The 19,019-nt window shown below is 48.1% G+C and overlaps 2 protein-coding genes across 6 annotated transcripts in view; both read left to right on the top strand.

The window, feature by feature from the left end:
- The first annotated feature begins 765 nt into the window (after positions 1-765).
- On the top strand, positions 766-1,998 carry NHLRC4 (NHL repeat containing 4). The gene has a single exon (XM_057408013.1). It carries the CDS (start codon positions 1,012-1,014, stop codon positions 1,711-1,713), a length of 702 nt encoding a protein of 233 aa, XP_057263996.1. The 5' UTR covers positions 766-1,011; the 3' UTR covers positions 1,714-1,998.
- Positions 1,999-3,586: 1,588 nt separating this feature from the next.
- The window catches only part of PIGQ (phosphatidylinositol glycan anchor biosynthesis class Q), a 32,904-nt gene continuing 17,471 nt past the window's right edge, over positions 3,587-19,019 (top strand). The window contains exons 1-5 of one of the 5 annotated variants that reach the window (XM_057408010.1): positions 3,741-3,780; positions 7,241-7,270; positions 7,400-7,941; positions 13,636-13,767; positions 14,936-15,056. In XM_057408010.1, coding sequence (XP_057263993.1) covers positions 7,268-7,270; positions 7,400-7,941; positions 13,636-13,767; positions 14,936-15,056 — 798 coding nt within the window. In that variant the 5' untranslated portion in view covers positions 3,741-3,780; positions 7,241-7,267. Of the gene's footprint in view, positions 3,612-3,687; positions 3,781-4,181; positions 4,209-7,240; positions 7,942-13,635; positions 13,768-14,935; positions 15,057-19,019 lie in introns of those variants that run through there. The other 4 variants (XM_057408008.1, XM_057408006.1, XM_057408009.1 and 1 more) reach the window with 4 other exon arrangements.

A 19,019-nucleotide genomic window follows, 5' to 3' on the forward strand; every position in this document is an offset into this window, starting at 1 on the left:
ATTGTTATTAGCTCTGTTCCCAGGCTGAAAGTCAAAACACAGTGCTGCACTAGCTACCAAGAAGGAGAAAAATGACTGCTGCTGCTGAACCCAGGACAGCGTCACATCTGACCCACGCAGGGTGGAGACATCCTCATTGTCTAAAGTGTTAGCATGGACAGAACATGGTTTGGAGAGATAAGTCTTACAGGGTTAAGAAGTTAAAAGACCTGAGAGAAGCCACTAATCTCAGGAACTGGAGAGGCAGGGATCCCATTCAGTGTGCTCACACAGGGCTTTCCTTTACACATAAATTCTCTAGCCAGATCTAGCACCAGCCAAGCTGTCCTTGAAGCCAGTGGACCTTTTTGGCTGGTTCTTCCAGCTGCAGATCCAGCTTGCTGGCTCTTTGTCAGTTTTGTGCCATGGTCCCTATTTGTCTTTATATCCTGAGCACGTCATTAGCTATTATGGCTAGGATCTGGTCTCTGTCGCATCAGAGTGAATCCAGCCTAGCACCAACATCTTGACCTTGGGAAGACAGCAGGCACCTGAGATCAGAGCATGTCCCCAGAGATGGCAGCAGGCAGGACAATAATGGTCCTACTGCTTCCCCCAAACAGGGACAAGGGATTTGTCATGGACAACACTCTGGAAACCAGCCAGCAAAAGGAAAAGCTTCTGAAAACCATCTATACCCTGCAGCTAAAGTCAAACACGACACTGCAGGCAGCCAGCCCACTGCTGAGCAACCAGATTGGCATGGGCATGGTGACACAGCACCACATCCACCAGCTGGTGGATAAGGCCAAAAGCCTATGTGGAGATCTGGACAACATTAAGAACCTCCTCCACTATTGCCAGGATAACCTGGTTCGGAAAATCCCCAACCCAACTGGCAGTCGTTATGGGGGAGTATGTGGAATCCACTGCTCCTTGGATGGCTCCATCTACGTGACAGCTGAGAGTGCTCCCTGGGTCCATGTCCTCAGCAGCACAGGCCAAACACTTCAGTCCCTGCCTTGCCAACAAATGGGGAAGGAAAGTGGCACTTTCTTGCCAGAAGATGTGACTGTGACTCGCACAGGAAGGGTGGCTGTGGCTGACATGATGAATGGAGCCATCTGGGTCTTCAACCCTCACACCAGCCGCTCCAAGGGGGAATGGATAAAGATCAGAAAGGTTGGCTCCCCCAGGGGTATTGCAGTAGACTCCATGGGCAGGATCTTGGTAGCAGACTATGCACAAGGCCAAGTCCACAGCTTTGCTCTGGACCATGCCTTCAAGACACTCAACGTCCACTTGGTGTCCAATCTGCAAGGACCTCGCTACATCAGTCCAGCACCCAGTGGAGGATTTGTGGTCAGTGAGGAGTGTGGAGATGTCAAGGTCTTCACCAGCAGCTGCAAGCTCCTCTTCTCCCTCAGCAGCAAATACGGACACCGGTTTGGTAACCCAGCCGGGGTTTGCATTGATGTGGCTGGCAGCATCCTAGTGGCAGATGAGCAGCTCCGGACAGTCCACTTGTTCCCAGAACACGGAGCTCCTGTCTGCCTGGTGTCCACAAGGCTGCGGAGGCCAGCTGGTGTTGCTTGCTCTTCCTCTGGTCACCTCCTCGTGGCAGACGCAGGGGAGAACTGTGTCAAAGTCTTTAAGTACTGCGTGAGGCCCCTGTACAGGCCCACCAACCCTGGGGCAGCATGTGGTGACCCCATCCTAACACTCAGGTGCTGAGCTTTAGATCTGCTGTTGGGCAGTGAGTGAGTGGGTCCACTGCTCCCACAGCTGGGCATTATCCCTGTTCTTACAGAATCATAGAATGGTTGGGGTTGGAAGGGACCTTCAAAGCTCATCTAATCCAACCCCCTGCAATAAGTAAGGACATCTCAACTAGACCAGGTTGCCCAGAGTCACATCCAGCCTGGCCTTCAATGTCTCCAGGAATAGTGCATCTACTTGACTGCCTTATCGCCCTCCAGCTTCTCCAGATGGCAGAAGCAAGGACTAGACCGGCTGAGTTTCTTGGACCCACCAGCATACCTCGAGGAGGACTTGAGCAGGACTCATAATTGGCCAAGAGTTGGTGCCTTGGCAAACTTGTTAGCACCATGCCCTTGTGTGGTTTTGCAAAGCTAATATAACTGTTTCTCTTCCCTGCACACTGGTTTTATATGGCCATGATTCCACCTTCCTGATGCCAGAGTATGAGTTGAGGGGTAAGGTCAGGCTGGAGTTGGCACCTCATGGCCTATCAGGCACACCAGGTTTTCAGCAGACTTCGGGAGAAGGGTAAGATGAAGGTAACTCATTCTGTGTTCCACCTCTACAGGGAAGCAACCACTTCTACATGGAGTAAATGGGATTTGAGCATGAAGGGTTGCTCACACCAGTCCAGGTCCTCCGGCTGAGCCTGCCCTGCGGTCCTGTTCTGACCCTGGAGGAGGGCTCAGGGAGCCTTTATCAGCAGGGGCCAGGGCCACTCTGGCAGGGTGTGGTGATGGAGGGAAGGGCATTTTCCTCATCCCTTCTCCAGCCCTTGACACGCACATGGTGCTGCACAACACCACGGCCTTTACCTGTGTCTGAGACCAGGGTCCAGTCACCATCATGAATCCCATGAAGGATGCCTTCTCCTGCCTGTCCCTGGAGCAAAAGAACACATTGTCTGGTGCTAAGGACAAAGGACCCTGTAGTGCGCTCCCATACCTTCCCTCTGCAGAGCGAGCCCAGCAGCAGGGAGGGTGTCTCTTGTTTGCAGAAGAGGGATAAGCCTGCACCACCAGGTGCTGAGGCTCTGGCACAGGGTGCCCAGAGAAGCTGTGGCTGCCCCATCCCTGGCAGTGCTCAAGGCCAGGTTGGACGGGGCGTGGAGCAACCTGGTCTAGTGGAAGGTGTCCCTGCCCATGGCAGGGGCTTGGAACTGAATGAGCTTTAAGGTTCCTTTCAACCCAAACCAGGCTGGAGATCTAGATCCCCTCCCTTCACATGAGCTCCCAGAAAACCCATCCTCCCCTGCCTTATTTCCAGTTCTGTGGCACCCAACAAGAAAAAACCCCAAACCTTTTCTCTAGCCTGCCCCGTAGGGTCTGCACCCCCCATCTCCACACCACCTGCCCCCTTCAATGCAGGACCCCCTGAAATTGCCCAGCATCCCCCTGATCTCCTGCCACCCTCCCGACACCCTCTCACTGAGGGTGACGGGAGGGAACCTTCTGGGCACCAGCACCCATGGGTGAGTTCCCAGCCTTCGGTGACTGGGGGACAATGGGGTCCTGTGAAGAAAGGCGAGCCCCTGGCCTTTGGAAATGTAGGACAACGAGGTTCCACAAGAGAAGGCGAGTCCCCAGCCTCTGGGGATCAGAGACAACGCGGTCCCATAAGGAAGGCGAGTCCCCAGCCTTTCGGGATGGGGGACGATGAGGTCCCATGAGGGATGTCAAGTCCCCAGGCTTGGGGAACGGGGTACAACAGGTTCCGTGAGGGAAGGCGAGCCCATGCCGCACGCAGGCCCGGGTGACGGCGCGTCTGCCCAAGGGCCGGGCACTCCTTATCGGCCGGCTCAGCCGCGGCCTCGCGCCTCTTTCGGCGCCGCGGGAAGCCGTGGGGAGAGCTGCGGTGATCGGCGCTGCCGGGTGAGCCGGGGCAGAGCCGCGCCGCGGTGCCTGCAAACGCGGGGGAAACGGCAGGGAGGGCCGGGACCGAGGCACGGGGCGGAACGCGACAACCCGGACCCCGGCGCCGGGCGGCCCCGCCGCAGTGCACAGCCCGGCCCCGGAAGCGGCGGGCGCGGCGGAGCGGGTGGTAGGCGCGCGGCCGGTGCGGGGAGTGGGGCTCTGCCGGCCTGGGGCTCCCCTCCAGCCGAGGCCTGCGGTGCCCGCCCTTACCGGCTGCTGCGGCCCGGGGCTGGGCCGGGCGGCAGGTCGCGGTCCCGCAGGCCTCGGGGGCAGCCCAGGGCCGGGGGGGGTGGTGGCTCAGCGTGCCCTAGGCTGGGAGGAGGGTGTCGGGGGGAGGCACGGCGGTGCTGTTGTCTGTCAGCTCAGCCTGCCCTAAGAGCGCGTGTGAAACCCACAGAAAGATGGATGAGCCCGAAACTGGTGAGGTTTGTGGGCATATAGTCCTGCTCCTGCACCCCTGGGGCAGCCAAGACCAGCTTGCTGCTGCCTTCAGTATCTCCTGGCCTGATGGCCTGAACCCTGTGGGAGACCTCACGATGCTTGATGATCTTCAGGGTCTTTTCCAATCTAGTTGATTCTATGATTCTGTGCTCAGGCATGGGTCAGTCAAAGGGCCAGCAGCCCTTGGCATGGTGACAGTGACACAGCAGCCCGTGTGAGGAGAACAGGGCACATCCAGCTGTTTGTCTTTGCATCTCTGCCTAAAAAACTGGAGTGAATCAGTCCTGGGTCCTTTCTTCAGTTTGTTCATAAACCAGCAAATTAAATGCCCCATCTTTGGCAGTGTTCAAGGCCAGGTTGGACGGGACTTGGAGCAACCTGCTCTAGTGAAAGGCGTCCCTGCCTATGGCAGGGGGGTGGAACTGGAGGAGCTTTATGGTCCCTTCCAGCCCAAACCAGTCTGGGATTCTTTGATAAATGCATTCTAGGTGGTATCCGTTGTTGGTTTTGCTGTGCCCGTGATTGTTGCATTGATGCTCTGTGGCATCTTGGGAAGAGGTGGGGGTTTCCAGCAGAAATGGGATGATCTGGAAGATTTTAGGCACCTTATGAGGAGGGACTAAGCATATTGGTGTAGGATATTGTGTCCCAGCCCATAGCAGGGGTTGGAACTGGGTGATCTTAAAGATCCAACCCAAACCAGTCTGTGATTCTATGATATTTCTTTTAAAAGCAGCAGTGTAACAATTGACTGTGCTGACATTTAAAATGTCAACTTTGAATTTCAAACAGTCTGTTGAAATAGATAAGGTAGGCTGGACGACCAGCTGTGGATTTGGGAATACCAGCCTTGCCACCTGAACTCCCCTGTTACTGCCTTATGCCACGTTAACATATGAATAGTTGATCAGCTGGTTTGCAACTATCAAGGTGTTTAGTGCAGCCTGAAAATTGTATCAAGATTCTTCTCTTCTGCCCATAATGTCCACAGCAGCCAAAGATGATGTGCTTGAGTATTATTTGACCTGAGCCATAGCCAAAGTAGCATAAAACTAAGTTAATTAAAAGGTTGGGGAAGGTGGAAGAAAAAAAACTCACAAACTAGACAAGATACAGAGGAGAAGTGTTTGTCCTTAGTGAGAAGTTTTCCCAGATATCCATGGCTATCTATAAAACAAAAACCTCAGTGAAAAATAAATGTTTGAATTCAGTCAGTTGATAATTCTTCTCTGGTATGTCTTATGGATGGACAGGCCTTTAAGAAGGTCAGCTGTGCAGAGACACTGGAAGTTTCTTGTATAACAATCTCAAGCTGTGACATCTCTTGAGGAAAAAGAAGCATAAAAAAATCAACTGTCCAATATTACTGGTCATAGGTTTGGTAATTAAAATAGAAATACTGAAAAACTCATTCAAGAACTTATTTTCCTAATTTTTCCCTAGGTTCTTTAAAATACTGAGCTCAATTTCAGTTTCTGGAATATTTAGTTATTGGTAAACTTGTAAGGTTTTGGTACTGCAATATAGCTAGAATGTTATCACTCTAGCTGAACATAGTATTTTAAATAATTTCTGAGCATATGTGTGCATGAACATGTCACATTTCACCTTTCAGAGCCCCTGTATTCATATAATTTATTTCTTTTTTCCTGAGAGTGTGTCTGTGGGTCTTAGGGGAAAAGAATGAAAAAACTTCACTATGGGGATGGTGAAAGACCTGGTCTAGTGGAAGGTGTCCGTGCCTGTGGCAGGGGGTTGGAACTGAATGAGCTGTAAGGTCCCCTCCAATGCAAACCAGTCTGGGATTCTATGAAAAGGGAAAATTCAATCCCAGGAAAAAAATCCAAACTACTGCTACTGGCAGATACTGCAACTGTGGTGCTTTTTCCCTGGGAGGAGTGAGCTGTGCACCAAGGAAGCTTCACCTTGCTGCCTGGAGGGGCTGACAACCCATCCGTGAGCAGACATTTTCTACTGCTGTGCTTCACAGGACTGTGGAGCTAGGAGCAGGTTCATCACTCTCCTTTGCTACTTCCCCATTGCCTCCTCCACATGGAGCAAATTGCCAGGTGCTGAGACTTACTGGATCAATTGTCCTGTATTAAAAAGAGAAACCCAAACCCACCAGGGACCTTCACATTATGCATCCTCTGTGTGCGGTGTAAATACCCTCTGTGCTGCTCTTTCCAATTGACTGATCCCTCGTAGAGGAGCCAGCCCGGGGGCCTGCAGAGTTTTCACAGCTCTAACAAAGCTCTGAAGGACAGGAAAGGACAATGGGCATTGGATTCCGACTGTTCTGCGCCAGCGCCCTCCTTACAGCGATTATATTCCTGTTAGAAACCTCCACCTTATTTAAAGAGACATTGTCAACTGCCTCAAAGCTCCTTTTTCTAAATCTTATAAAGCCATTGAGATGTGTTTTAATGACACAAAGGAAAATATTGTAGATAAAGAGCACTGATAAAGCACAGATTCTTCTCCTTTTTTAGGGTCTTGTATCTAATGAATTAAAAGAGCTACATAAACTTCAATCAGTTAATCACTATAGTCCCTTGTGACAAAATTATTTCTGTTTCCAAATGGGGGAAGTGAGATGAGATGAGATGAGATGAGATGAGATGAGTGATCTGCCCAAGGTTGTTCAGTGAGTTTGTGGCAAGAGTACACAGGAGGCTCTGAAATTATCTGACTTTATAGCATAACCCAGTATTTGATTGTCAGTCGTAGGAGGAAATATTCCTGAGGCATCATGGTGCACTACAATGTAGTCCCTGCTCTAGGAAGTGCTCAAGCACATGCAGTCTCAGATCCAAGATCTGAGCCTGGATGGGATTCTGATCTTGGCTGCTCCGATGGGCTGTGCTTATCAGTGTACAGTGGTGAAGGACTGCTCCAGGACTCAGGGAAGGGCTTTGCTGAGAAACTCCAGGCTCACCACCCCTCACTTCAAAGAATGCAGATTATCAAGAACTTCCTAAATGCTTCTCTGACATGTCTATCTGTTGGCTGTCACCAGTGTCATTGTGCAGGTGGTTGGACTTAGTGTTTTAGAACTTGGTTGCTCCCCTGAGTCCTCTAGTCAGCTCCCATTTTCCTTGTATTTAATCACCATTCTCAAGCTTTATGTCTGTGTTTCTTGCCAGGTGTTCCGTTCTTCCAGCATCACTGCCATGGTACTTAAGGTCTTCTTCCCGTCATGCTGCTCCTCAGCAGAAAGTGGCATCTTGGTCGGCCGCTGGCTCTCAGAGCAGAGCTCTGCTGTCATCCTTGCCGTGGTGCATTTCCCTTTCATTCCTTTCCAGGTGAAGCAGTATCTCAGTGAAGTCCAGCAAGTGACTAAAGTCAGTGTTTCTGTGCTCGGCTCCTGGAGCAACAGCAAGCAGGAGAAAGAAGAGAATCTCAGTAAGTTCTTGGAAGACCTTGGGACAATATTCTCCCATGAGCCATGGATTCAGATAAGCAAAGAGGGAGACAGCAAATTCTGGAGCTGTTCTACTTTTCAGAAACACTCTAACAACCCTAAGGAGGAAGAAGTCATCTTAATATACTATGACCAGCGCAAAGTCATGCTTTCCCATCTGCATCCATCTTTGGACACAGCTACCTCCACTGACCACGAGACAGATGATGCTTCAAAGCTCTCTGCCATCTTCCACACAGTTGCAAAGAGTAAGATACTCTTCATGACAGACAGGTATGACGATGGGCCCATCAAGCTGACCCACTGGCAGTCAGATGGCGCTGAAGCCAGTATCATTGTGGAGCTGATGAAGCAGGCCTCTGTGCCTGCCTGCATGCTGCTGACATTCCTGCTTTCACTTGTCTCTGGAATCTGCAGGAGCAGGTAAGTGGTACAGCATCTGCCAGCTTACGTTTTGAATGGAAATGTGGTTCATGTTTAGGCTTTTGCAGGGCTCCTACTCAACTCTAGTGAGAAACACAGTTGGTACTAAATTGTTCTGTTGGACACAGGCTGCCACAGAGCTGCTACTAAATGTTAAATAATAGACTGGTTTGGGTTGGAGGGGACCTTAAAGCTCATCAAGTTCCAACCCCCTGCCAAGGGCAGGGACACCTTCCACTAGACCAGGTTGCTCCAAGCCCCATCCAACCTGGCCTTGAGCACTGCCAGGGATGGGGCAGCCGCAGCTTCTCTGGGCACCCTGTGCCAGTGCCTCAGCAGCCTCACAGGGAAGAACTTGTGGCTAAGAGCTCATCTCAGTCTCCTCTCTGGTAGTGAGAAGCCCTTCTCCTCAGAGCTGCTCAATCCAGTCTCCCCGAGACTGTATTTGTGTTTGGAATTGCTCCAAACCAGGGGCAGAACCTTGCACTTGGCCTTGTCTGGAGAAGCTTCTTCAAATGTGGTAGAGCTCTTCAAGGAGCTGCGAGGCTTTCTGGGGAGGCACTGATCTTTTCCCCATTTGCAGCAGGGGTAGCTCAGCCCCATTTCAGTTTCATTGCAGCTGAAACCTTGGTTTTCCAGCTATTCCATGGCTGGCAGAATGACATGGGGATCTCCTCAATGGCTTGATAGCAAACAGGGAGTAGGGAGTCACAGCTGTGAACCCTCCACTGCTGTGAAACATCAGCAGATAGTGTGTCTAAATCCATCATCTGTCTGACAGATAGTGGTGTTGCAACCTCAGCACCTTAGAACAGGTTACAGGGAGCACTGGTCTCCAAGAATCCTTGGTGAAATCCCAGTCACAGCCATGAAACTGAATAAGAAGCTTCAGATGTAACATGTGCCAAGTGCTTGCACTAAAGAGGAGTTCCGAGCAGATTTTATGGGTAGAAGCCCCTCATTATAAAGGTCAGCCTGCCTAGAGAGGTTGTGCCAGAGAGCGGCGTTGAGGTTCCAAGCTGCAAGGGGTCACTTTGGATATGACGTTTGGATAACAGCTACTACTGTGTTCATGGATAAATCTTCTCAAGTACAACCTAAGGGTATGGAAATGGAATCTTTTAACAGGTTTCCAGTTGTATGGTACTGTCATGAAAAAATTACAGTGAAACACTTCATAAGCAAAGATTTTCTGACACATTGGGGTACGCATTTAGGGACACAAAGAGAAACCTGCCCATTTTTGGTTTACTGCATTGGAAGAGATTTGGGGTCAAACCCAAACCTGATCAGGGACCACTGGATCCTGGGACTGTTCAGTAGACACTGTGCTTTAATGGTCGTTAACAGTAGATATGTCAGAACTTTGTGGAGAGCTCTGAAGGTTCTTTTTCTGGCTGTCTGTGGGCTGTGTGTGACTACCAACAAACGGGATGATCCTTTAGTGCATAGGCACTTAGTCTCGAGATCAGGCTTTCCCACCTCAATCAGTGTCAGGACTCAGACCAGGCTTAGAGTGAGGTTAAGCCCAAACCTCACAGGTCTCCAGAAGGCCACAGTCTGAGCATATCTTGGAAGCTCAAGCTCAGTCTGGCAGGTTGGGCACAGACAGCTGCTACCTAGGTTATTGGGAGCTATTCTGACTTCAGAATATGCCAACATTTACTTAACCTTACAGGTGTTTTAAAACATAAGTCTTGGAGAACAGAGATTAGCACCTGGCTTTGTGCCTCCTGCTTGACCTTCTCAAGTAATTTAATGTAATTTGGTTCAATTCAGCATGTGATGTGGGGTACAACCTCCTTTGTGCCAACAAATACAAGGCAGAGAGGGTTCGAGATGTTACATTCAAGAGTCTTTCAAATCCCCTTCTCCCTGTGCCGGAACAGGACATCCTGTAAAGTAAGTTCTACCAGTTTTTTGCTTCTGGTCACAGAACTTCTGGTCACAGATCATCTTTCTCTCCCAGGTTTTTGTGATATTAAGGGATATTAATCTTTGAAAAGCTATGAAAAGCTAAAGAAAGAGATGAGTGATGTCCTCTCATGCTGCAGAGGCTTGGGACTTTTTGGATATGCCACTGTTGAGTATTTGCGCTGGGGAAGCAGGGCAGCAGCATTAGGAATCTCCAAAAGCAAGTACTCACATCCGTCCAAGCTGACCCAGTGCTCTCAAGTCCTGTACATCTCGAAGTAAGGCATTTCTCCGGCACCACCTTGTGCTAAGGGGTGGCCACTGCAAGGCTCTCTTCAAAGGGACTCCTGTGCAGGGTTTCCATTACCAGTGCAGGTCTCTAGTGTGCTGTTGGGGACATCATGATGATTTAGTATTGAGGCAATAAACTCTGTGTGCTCATTGTAAAAAAGAAAACCATTTACCAACACCCTAATCTCCAGTTCCTCATCTGGAAAGCAGGCACTGCTCCTGCAAGGAGCAGAAAGACAGCCAGGAGTTGTGATCAATGGAGGTTTTATATGTGCATGTGATTCAGATTTGGAAAGATTGCTTTTCATCTGATAGCTGAAAAATCCACTCACTCTTGGAACACAAAGCGAATTGGAAAATCAAGATTTACTCCTTCAGGCTGTGTTAATTTATTGCTAAAATTCCGTATATCTGGAAATACTCCAAAGATCTTCTGTTGCCTATATAATGCAGCAATACAGTGTCACTGTTTTGGAGTTGGTTGTTTGTTTGTTTGGGTTTTATGTGGTTGGTTTTCCATTGTACTTCTGAAAGTACATAGTCATACAAGCCATTCTGTATCCTGCATGGTAAACAAGTGGGAGAATTTCTGGCAGCACACTGTCAGTGTGCACAGGGGGAAGTGACCATGCAAGAAATATTTTTGGTTTTCTTCCTCAGTACCCCTAGATATGAGAGCTACTGTAGCACATCTTGCAACTGTTATGCTGAGCTTTTTGCGGTATGTTTGTATATTTGGGTTATTTTATATATATATATATATTTATATATTTACATATATGTATTGGGGTTGTTCAGCCTGGAGAAGAGAAGGCTCTGGGAACACCTTAGAGCAGTTGCCAGTGCCTAAAGGGGCTACAAGAAAGCTGGAGAGGGGCTTTGGGCAAGGGTCTGTAGGGACAGGCCAAGGGGGAATGCCTTTAACCTGACAGAGGAGAGACTGAGATGAGCTCTTAGGCAGAAGTTCTTCCCTGTGAGGGTGCTGAGGCACTGGCACAGGGTGCCCAGAGAAGCTGTGGCTGCCCCATCCCTGGCAGTGTTCAAGGCCAGGTTGGACTTGGGGCAACCTGACTTAGTGGAAGGTGTCCCATGGTAGGGGGTTGTGACTGGATGAGCTTTAAGGTCCCTTCCAACCCAAACCAGCCTGGGATTCTGTGATTCTGTATTTATTTAAATAAGTACATGTGTGTGTTTACTTTCCAAAGAGTGCATAAGTGGAATAGAGGTTGTCCTGATGTTAAGTGAGAAGAGTCAATCACAGTACAGACGAGCACAGACCTCTGCTGTGTCTGTGGGCCTGTCCTGTTCCATCTAGGAGCTGTGTTCACCCTTGGCAGGCTGCAGTGTGTGTACATGTCACTGAGTGCTGCTGGGGATGAGGCTGCTTTGGAAATCATTCTTGCTTGCACAAGACATTCTTCGGGCAGAAGAGAGCAGCAGCCTGCCATTTCATTCGGGCAGGGAGTCTACTCGGTGGGTTACCCACATCTGGCTGCCTCTGTCTTGGAGAGCTGTGGAGCAGCAATGGGTGGTGAGACACACGTTGATGGGAGAGGATGGGGAGGCTCTCAGCCCAGTGAGCGTTTAGCACAGGGCCCCAGAGCCGTTGCTTTCTACTTGAACTGAGGTGGTCTGACAGCTGCTGGTTTGAGCAGTCATGTTTCACCTTCAGCCATCTGGAAATAACCTCCCAGGTAGAGCATTTCTCCTTTCCCCTTCTTTGCATTTCAAGTGCAATTCTTTGCTCTAGCAAAGATTTGCCACACCAGAATCTGTAACCACTGGGCTAGGACATAATAAGAAGAGAAGACTTACCTGCACTCATGTCTTGGTGGATCTGCGACCCCAGGTCTGTGAGATCAGTGGCCAGTGCATTCTCCCTGTGCCTCCCTCCCCCACTCCGCGCTCCTTCCTCCGCCACTTTAGATATCGTCTCCTGACAGGCAGCTGAAGAGCAGTGCATTCATTTTTCTCTAAGGTGGGAGGCTGTAATGAAGAGCTGGGTAACTTGGAGGTCTCAAATTAAGCAGAATGATTGAGAGCACACTGCGTGTATTTCAGAACCAATGTGTCTGGAACCTGAATGGGGAGGGCAAAGGGGGCACTTCTGGTTGGTTTTATGCTGACAAAAACTTTGCATGAAGAACAGTTGAAAGGGCTCAGGAGAATGTGGGGAGGACGGGGGTAGCAACTCCAGTTTAGAATGAGCCAAACCCTTTTGATTTGTGTATAAATGTGTAAAGAGCAGCTGGAGACCCAGTCTGCCCATCTTAAGTCTTGCCCTGGCCAGTCCTGAAGGCACTGTGCTGCTGGCCATCAGGTTGGTCCTCCAGGTGAAATCTGGGGAAGGCATGCACCTTTTGCTAGGTCATCACTCATGACCCGAACACCTGTACAATTCCAAAGGAAAGCAGGATATGAGGAATAATTTTAGCATTTGGAATGAATGTAAGCTGCATTTGGAATATACCAAAGTAGTAAGAGAGATGAAGAAAGTGACTAAAAGTGAGCAGAGATTCCTGGACCCTTAACAAGAAACCGTAGAACACTGTGAAAATAGTGAAACAACCACTGGGTACAGGAAAGAAGTGATCCAAATTACATCCCCATCCATATTTATTCCCCACAAACAACATGGTGCTTTGTGTTGCTCTACCACTGCTGTGCCCTCTTAACCGGCCTGATCCAGAGGTGTCATTACACAAATCACCATCATTCCTTTCTTTATAGGTTGTGTGGTAGTAGAAGTAACTCCCCAACATAATTGAGCGTTATTTAGTACTTTTCTTCTGAGTCATAATAAGAGCCATGTGAATGTTTCCTCCCCTACAAGCCTAATGTGGATGTTAACTTTGAAACCTAATTAAGTGCTAAATGTTATGTTAGATACATAATGCTGGTCACCCCTGGCAAGGCAGTGGAGAGAGGGTAGAAGTGAAGACCCTGAGAAAGGAATTTGGAAGTAATAAAGAAAAAAAGCATCAAGTGGAAAAAAGAGAAAAGAGGAGGGGAAACGAACAGAAACTGCAGGAGGAGGGCAGCTTTTGTTACACCAAGCTCACGCCAGATTGGGGTTTGTGCAGCAGTTACGCTGTGTTGTTGGGTGGTTGTGCTGTACAGGCAGCTGCCTTGACTCCAGTCTCCTGGAGACTCAGAGCAGTGTGCGATCCCAGGAATGTATCCAAAGTACAGGGTGGAATCAGGATTGCCTTGTGGCTTCCTTGGAAGAGCAAGGTGTGTGGGTTTACAGAATGGAAATGAGAGATTGGGTTGTCTGCGTTAGATGCCTTGGTCTGGAAAGAATTAACTGCCTTAATTCTGTTAACTTTTAAGAAAGCAGTTAACATCTAATACTCTGTAATGGTAATATGTTGACACTGTCTCTGGTTGCACAACCTTAACTTCACACTGCATGTATTGCATGGAGTTTGCATGCTGGCCAGTCTGCTGTGTGGCAACAGCAAGCACATTCCCATGCTCTTTCTGCAGGGTGCTCAAGTTTTGGCCTTTGTCTTTCTTATGGAGCAAACTCTCAACTTGTGAGCAGCTGGGACATCGCCTCCAGCACCTCCAGGTCATCAGCAGTAACAAGAAGGCTCAAACCCAGACTCAACTCATGAGGTATGGAGTATACAGAAAGACATGCGCATCTTTGCTCTAGCCCTGTCCCCTCTGGGGAGCCCAAACCATGGATCCTGTGCCCACAGATCACTACAGAGTCCTCACTGCACCAGGTCATGCTACCTTCCTTGCTCTAGTCCCTGCTAGTTTCAGATCTTTACACTCTGTTTACATTAATTATACCAGATATGTGCCTTTTTCTCTAGCCTGGGAAAGGCAACTAGGATATTGCCCACAGAAAGCTTATTCTGTACCACGTTTGTAGTGCTTTGCTATGGGTACTCCCACAGGCTCAGTGTTTTCACATGTGCTGCTGTTAACCAAAAACTGCAATCAGTGGCACTTCCCATAAGATTAGGAAGGTTTAAATGCTGCCCACTTCCACCCACTCTTTTGGGGAATTTTTCTTGCAGTAACTGCATAGCAGAGACTCCAACCACAGTAGCAAAGTCAGTGTAACAGAAACAGCAAACACAACACAGAAAGTGAAACAGGGAGAGGCAGAGATCTGAGGCAGATACTGAATGCCCTACAGCCATTACACAGTGAGGCTTGTTCTGTGGGGTTCTCTGATCCTGCAGTAATAAACTCCCAGGGAACACTTAAAATAGATCAGCAGATTTGAAGGCCAAAAGTAACTGTGATTGTTTAGGCTGATTTCCTGAATAATTCACATCGTGGAATTCATTCAGAACCTCTTAGCAGCAAAGGGGCAGTTCAGAAACCCTCCTGGGTCCATGCATGTACCTAGAAACACTATTTATTACATGAACTAGTCATTCCACTAAAGTATACCTCTTGGAAAGCCACCGCATCTCCATGTGGATACTCCCAAGTGCTGTTGGCCCTAGTATTGGTAAATCCCCCCCATGTGTATGTATATACACACTTTGCGTGACATTCTTTTTTGTAGCTTCAATCCCACTCTTTGATGCCCTTACTAAGAAAGGGTTTGTGGCAGACCCTGAGTGGCTCCATGCTTGGCCACTGAAGTAGCAGCACACCACTGAAAGTCAAAAGATCTCTATACTGTGTCCATTCAGTGAATTTTCCTGGTGTCCCTGGGAAGTTAAAGATCCTGTGTAAGTGAACCCAACGATTATCACTGAAGCATGAAACACTCTCCTTCCTTTTTCTCTAACACCCTTTCTCTTCACCCTGCATGCAGGAAAGCCAACATCTTTGTCTCTCTGCTGATTGATGTGGCTCTGGGGATACTACTGATTTCCTGGCTGTATAGAAAGAACCGAATTGGTCACCTTGCTGACACTCTCATCCCTGTGGCTGATGTAAGTCTGGCGAAAACCATTTCTCTTTGACCTGCTGGGGGTACTGACCAGCTCTTGCTTTCTGGGGTAGTGGTCAGGAGGCAATGCCTTAACCCCAAGGGTTTCAGAGAGAGTCCTGTCTGAAGTCATGCAGATTACATCTCCTCAAGAGCAGCGAAATCTTCAAATCAAGCCTGCTGGGGCTGCTGAAAAGAAACACAGCCCTGCTTTGCATGTGCAGTGAATAGTAATTAGATGTTTAACCAGGGCCGCTTCAGCTCCTAAAGTAACAGTTAGGGCTTGGCCAGAGATCTGCAGCTGCAGGTTGGGTGCTTATCGAGCCAGAACACTTTTATTCTGGAGTCGACAGGAAGTGTCCTCAAGTTGTTCCTATAGGGGATTTTGGAGGGTGGAAGAAAACTGTAACCTGGGTTGAGATAAACTGCTTAAAAACCAAACTTGATAAGCTCTGCAGAAGTGCTCATGGAAAGGAATTTTATGGGGAAATCCAAAGGCATGAGCTAGTTGGGGTACAAACACATGAAACCCTGTCTCAGAGCTCTGGTGTGCAGATGATGAAGTAGGAAAAGTTGCCGTGTTCTGTGATTTTCTCAGCCATAGCTCCTCTTGCCCAGTAAGATCCCTCCACATCAGCATAAATTCATGAAGAGCAAGTCTGACTCACACTAGGCTGCTTTTCTAGTGGTTCTTTTAAGGTGCAGTACTCCAATATATCTGTTTAGTGTCAGTACAGAACATATAGTGTACTTGAGAGGCTGGGCACCAGACCACTGATCTGAAGTCAGCTCCGTTTTAAGAGCTTCTGTGTCTTGGGAATACAGTGCAGCCAGTGTTGAGTGCTGCCATGTGGCTGTACAACCTAATCCTTTCTCTGCCCACTTTCTTTTCATTTCTGGGAGCAAAAGTGGATCTTTCCATCAGTTTCTTCCTAGCAGCTGTGAACGTTCTCTCTTTGTTCTTTCTCCAGCTTCTTGGCTGGGAGGGATTTTATTCTGATTAGAGAATTCCAGCAACAATTTATTTTTCCTACTTATGCTATTGTTTTGTTGTTTTTTTTGGGGGGGGAAGAGCTCACATTTCCCTTGATGATGAGCTGCTTGTCTTAACCTTTTAGTTGTACAAGCCATAGATAGGTCTGATAATTCTCATTCATGTTGTGCTTTCACAAGTGTGTATGTGTCCAGCTCAGCTGTGGGTCACGATTATTGCTCCTTTTGTTATTTTTCATGGTGAAACTTCTAAGGATTGCATGTTTCAGGGATTGCTGCTCTTCAGCAGCAGTGGGGGGGGGTAGAAAGGACCACAATTCTTGCAATACACTTACTCTTGTATTTGAACTATACACTAAAATTATTTTTCTGAGTCTTATTCCAAAGTCTTTTCCCTTACAGATATTTCAGCAGGAGAAGTTTAAGTTCTCTAGAGCTCTCCCTATGGGATTACTGTGAGTGTCCAGCTCTCAGAAATCTGATTTCTTAACAAGTATGTGAGGAAGTGGCTTTTGGCCACGTTCCTGTTTGCACAGGTGGCTCCAGGAGGGGTTCCATCTGTCCACTGTCTCTGGCAGATGGGTGCTCTTCATGCTCAAGGTGTGTCCAATCCCAGCACCTCTCCTGGACAGGCTTCCTTGTGGGAGCTGCTTTTTCAGGTATTTAGCTCATCTGTCACTCAACTCACGCATCATGATGTCAGTTATTTTCACCATGTCTCCTGCACAGACTTCATTCCCTTGCTATCTCTAGGACCTGTTTACTTATTTTCCTGGAAGTGCTAACTCCTCCCTGGTTGTCAGTCAGTGCCTTTCTGCTTCTCCAAGCTTATCAGTTCAGGCCACTTAGAACTTCTCTAACTTTCCAACCTTACTTTTTTCTTTCAAGATTGTGGACATAAAATCATTTGGAGTCCTTTTACTGCCTTTAGTGGGCATTGATTTATATGCATTATGTGCAAACCTTAAAAAAATGCAGATCTGAGTAATCCCAAAATATCCCAGTGACTTCAGCATGTGATGTGCAAGCCAGCACCGCTTCTTTTCCAGGATGACAGCAAAATCTCCCCCTAGCCATGGAGCAGTAGGTTTCCTCTTTGCTGCTGAGTGTCCATCTGGTACGCATTATTCCCATCACTTGGGCTCTCTCAAGTGCTTATGTGTTGCCAAATTCAGTAAGACAGACATTCCTATGTGTGGAATGAGTTACTTTTCCATCCCTAATGCTCCTTCATATTCTGCTTTTGATACGTGCCTGAGATCTGATGGTGGCATTGACCTTACAGCTCTGTATCTGTTAGTAAATAGAACATTATGTATATTGTAAGATCATTATACATTTTAAGGTTATGATATATAACCTTATTTTAACCTTATTGGCTTGATTGATTTTAGTATTGACAAACTAAGCTTTTATAATGTATAACCTCACTGGTTTGATTGATTTTAACATGAGCAGAATAGAATGATAGCTGTGTGGGGACTGGATGCAGTTCTTGTTTTTTTTCCTAGTAGACATCTCTCTGGAAGGAAGCAAATGCAGGTAGGTTATTTTGGCTCTCAACAACTGCCAGGGTCACAAGCTGAGCCTGCTGACGTGAGGATCAGGTCATGTTCCCTACCCAGCATTTGTCATCCCCTGGTACAATGGTTCTCAAATCAGCACTTAGCAATTGTTGCTGATGCGCAAGACACCGCTGAACACAGCTCCCACTTTCACAGCTTGATGAGCTGTGCTGGGCTGACTGTAATAACAAGTTGCTTTTGTCAGTAAATGAGGCAGATGTGATTCAGAACCACCTAGGGAGTCACTGGCAAAGGGCTGTGTGCAGTAGGAAGGACTGAATTTGGGAGCAGGCTTTCAAATCCAAGAATGGAAAATGTGCACCCTCACAACTCCTGTTCTCCTCCTTCCTCTCAATCCCACCAGGCTTCCCAATGATTGTCCTTGGGTTTGCCTTCCGCAGGACAGTCTTCCTTCGAACATACCTGATTCATAGTGCTATATTTGTCTGTTTTCAAAAGAGCTGCTTATTAAAAAAATACCCTTCTGGTGAGGGGCTTTGGACAAGGGCCTGTAGGGACAGGACAAGGGGGAATGGCTTTAACCTGACAGAGGGGAGATTGAGATGAGCTCTTAGGCAGAAGCTCTTCCCTGTGAGGGTGCTGAGGCACTGGCACAGGGTGCCCAGAGAAGCTTGAACCTTGGCAGTGTTCAAGGCCAGGTTGGACAGGGCTTGGAGCAACCTCATCTAGTGGAAGGTGTCCCTGCTTATGGCAGGGGGTTGGAACTGGATGAATTTTGAGGTTCCTTCCTTAGAATCGCAAGCCAGTCTGGGATTCTAGGATTCTGTGATAAACCATCTTCTTTTCTTCTTCCTTCACCTCTTTTATCCTTGCTGATGTCTCTTAAGCTGAATCTCTTTGAAACAGTTAAATATTTATCATAGATCCTGCCTCCAGGAGTATTACTGGGGCTTAGAGGTAATTGGATGTAGTATTTTCCTATTCCCACCTGTATCCCACTTGCAGTGCACTTTGTCCTTTTCCGTCCATGTCCCATCAGTATTAGACCCTCTGCATACGGAGACTAGACAGAAGAGCATGACAGTAAAGAAATTATTTCCACAGTGTTCTCATCTGTTAGCTTCAGTCTCCAATTTGGTAATGTCCTTACATGGCTTTATGAAATGCTTCCTGTTCACTGCATCTTATTTTTTGATACTGGCTTCATGTTCATGATTGCAACAGGAGAACTGGGCTCCCAGTCACCTTTCCTGATTCTGATTGCTATTTATCAGTCCTAAGATATCTGGCAGGAAAACAGCCTGGTTTTCCTGCAAGGTTATGCCTTTGGACTCTGTTTTGAAGTGCCTTGCCCTGCTAAACAAGATCAAGCCAGGGCACCTTCCTGTGCCCTGTCAGGATTCAGTAGCACCTCTGGGACTGGCAGCTCCAGAAGTACTCAGTGCTGA

This window comes from Pezoporus wallicus, unplaced genomic scaffold (genome assembly GCF_028554395.1).
Source record: "Pezoporus wallicus isolate ANWC-B61680 ecotype Strahan unplaced genomic scaffold, APGP_CSIRO_Pwel_v1 contig_4012, whole genome shotgun sequence".
In the NCBI taxonomy this organism is placed as follows: Eukaryota; Metazoa; Chordata; class Aves; order Psittaciformes; family Psittacidae; genus Pezoporus; species Pezoporus wallicus.

Coding starts and splice junctions, on each gene's coding strand:
- NHLRC4 (XM_057408013.1), top strand. CDS start 1,012: ATGGGGAAGGAAAGTGGCACTTTCTTGCCAGAAGATGTGACTGTGACT.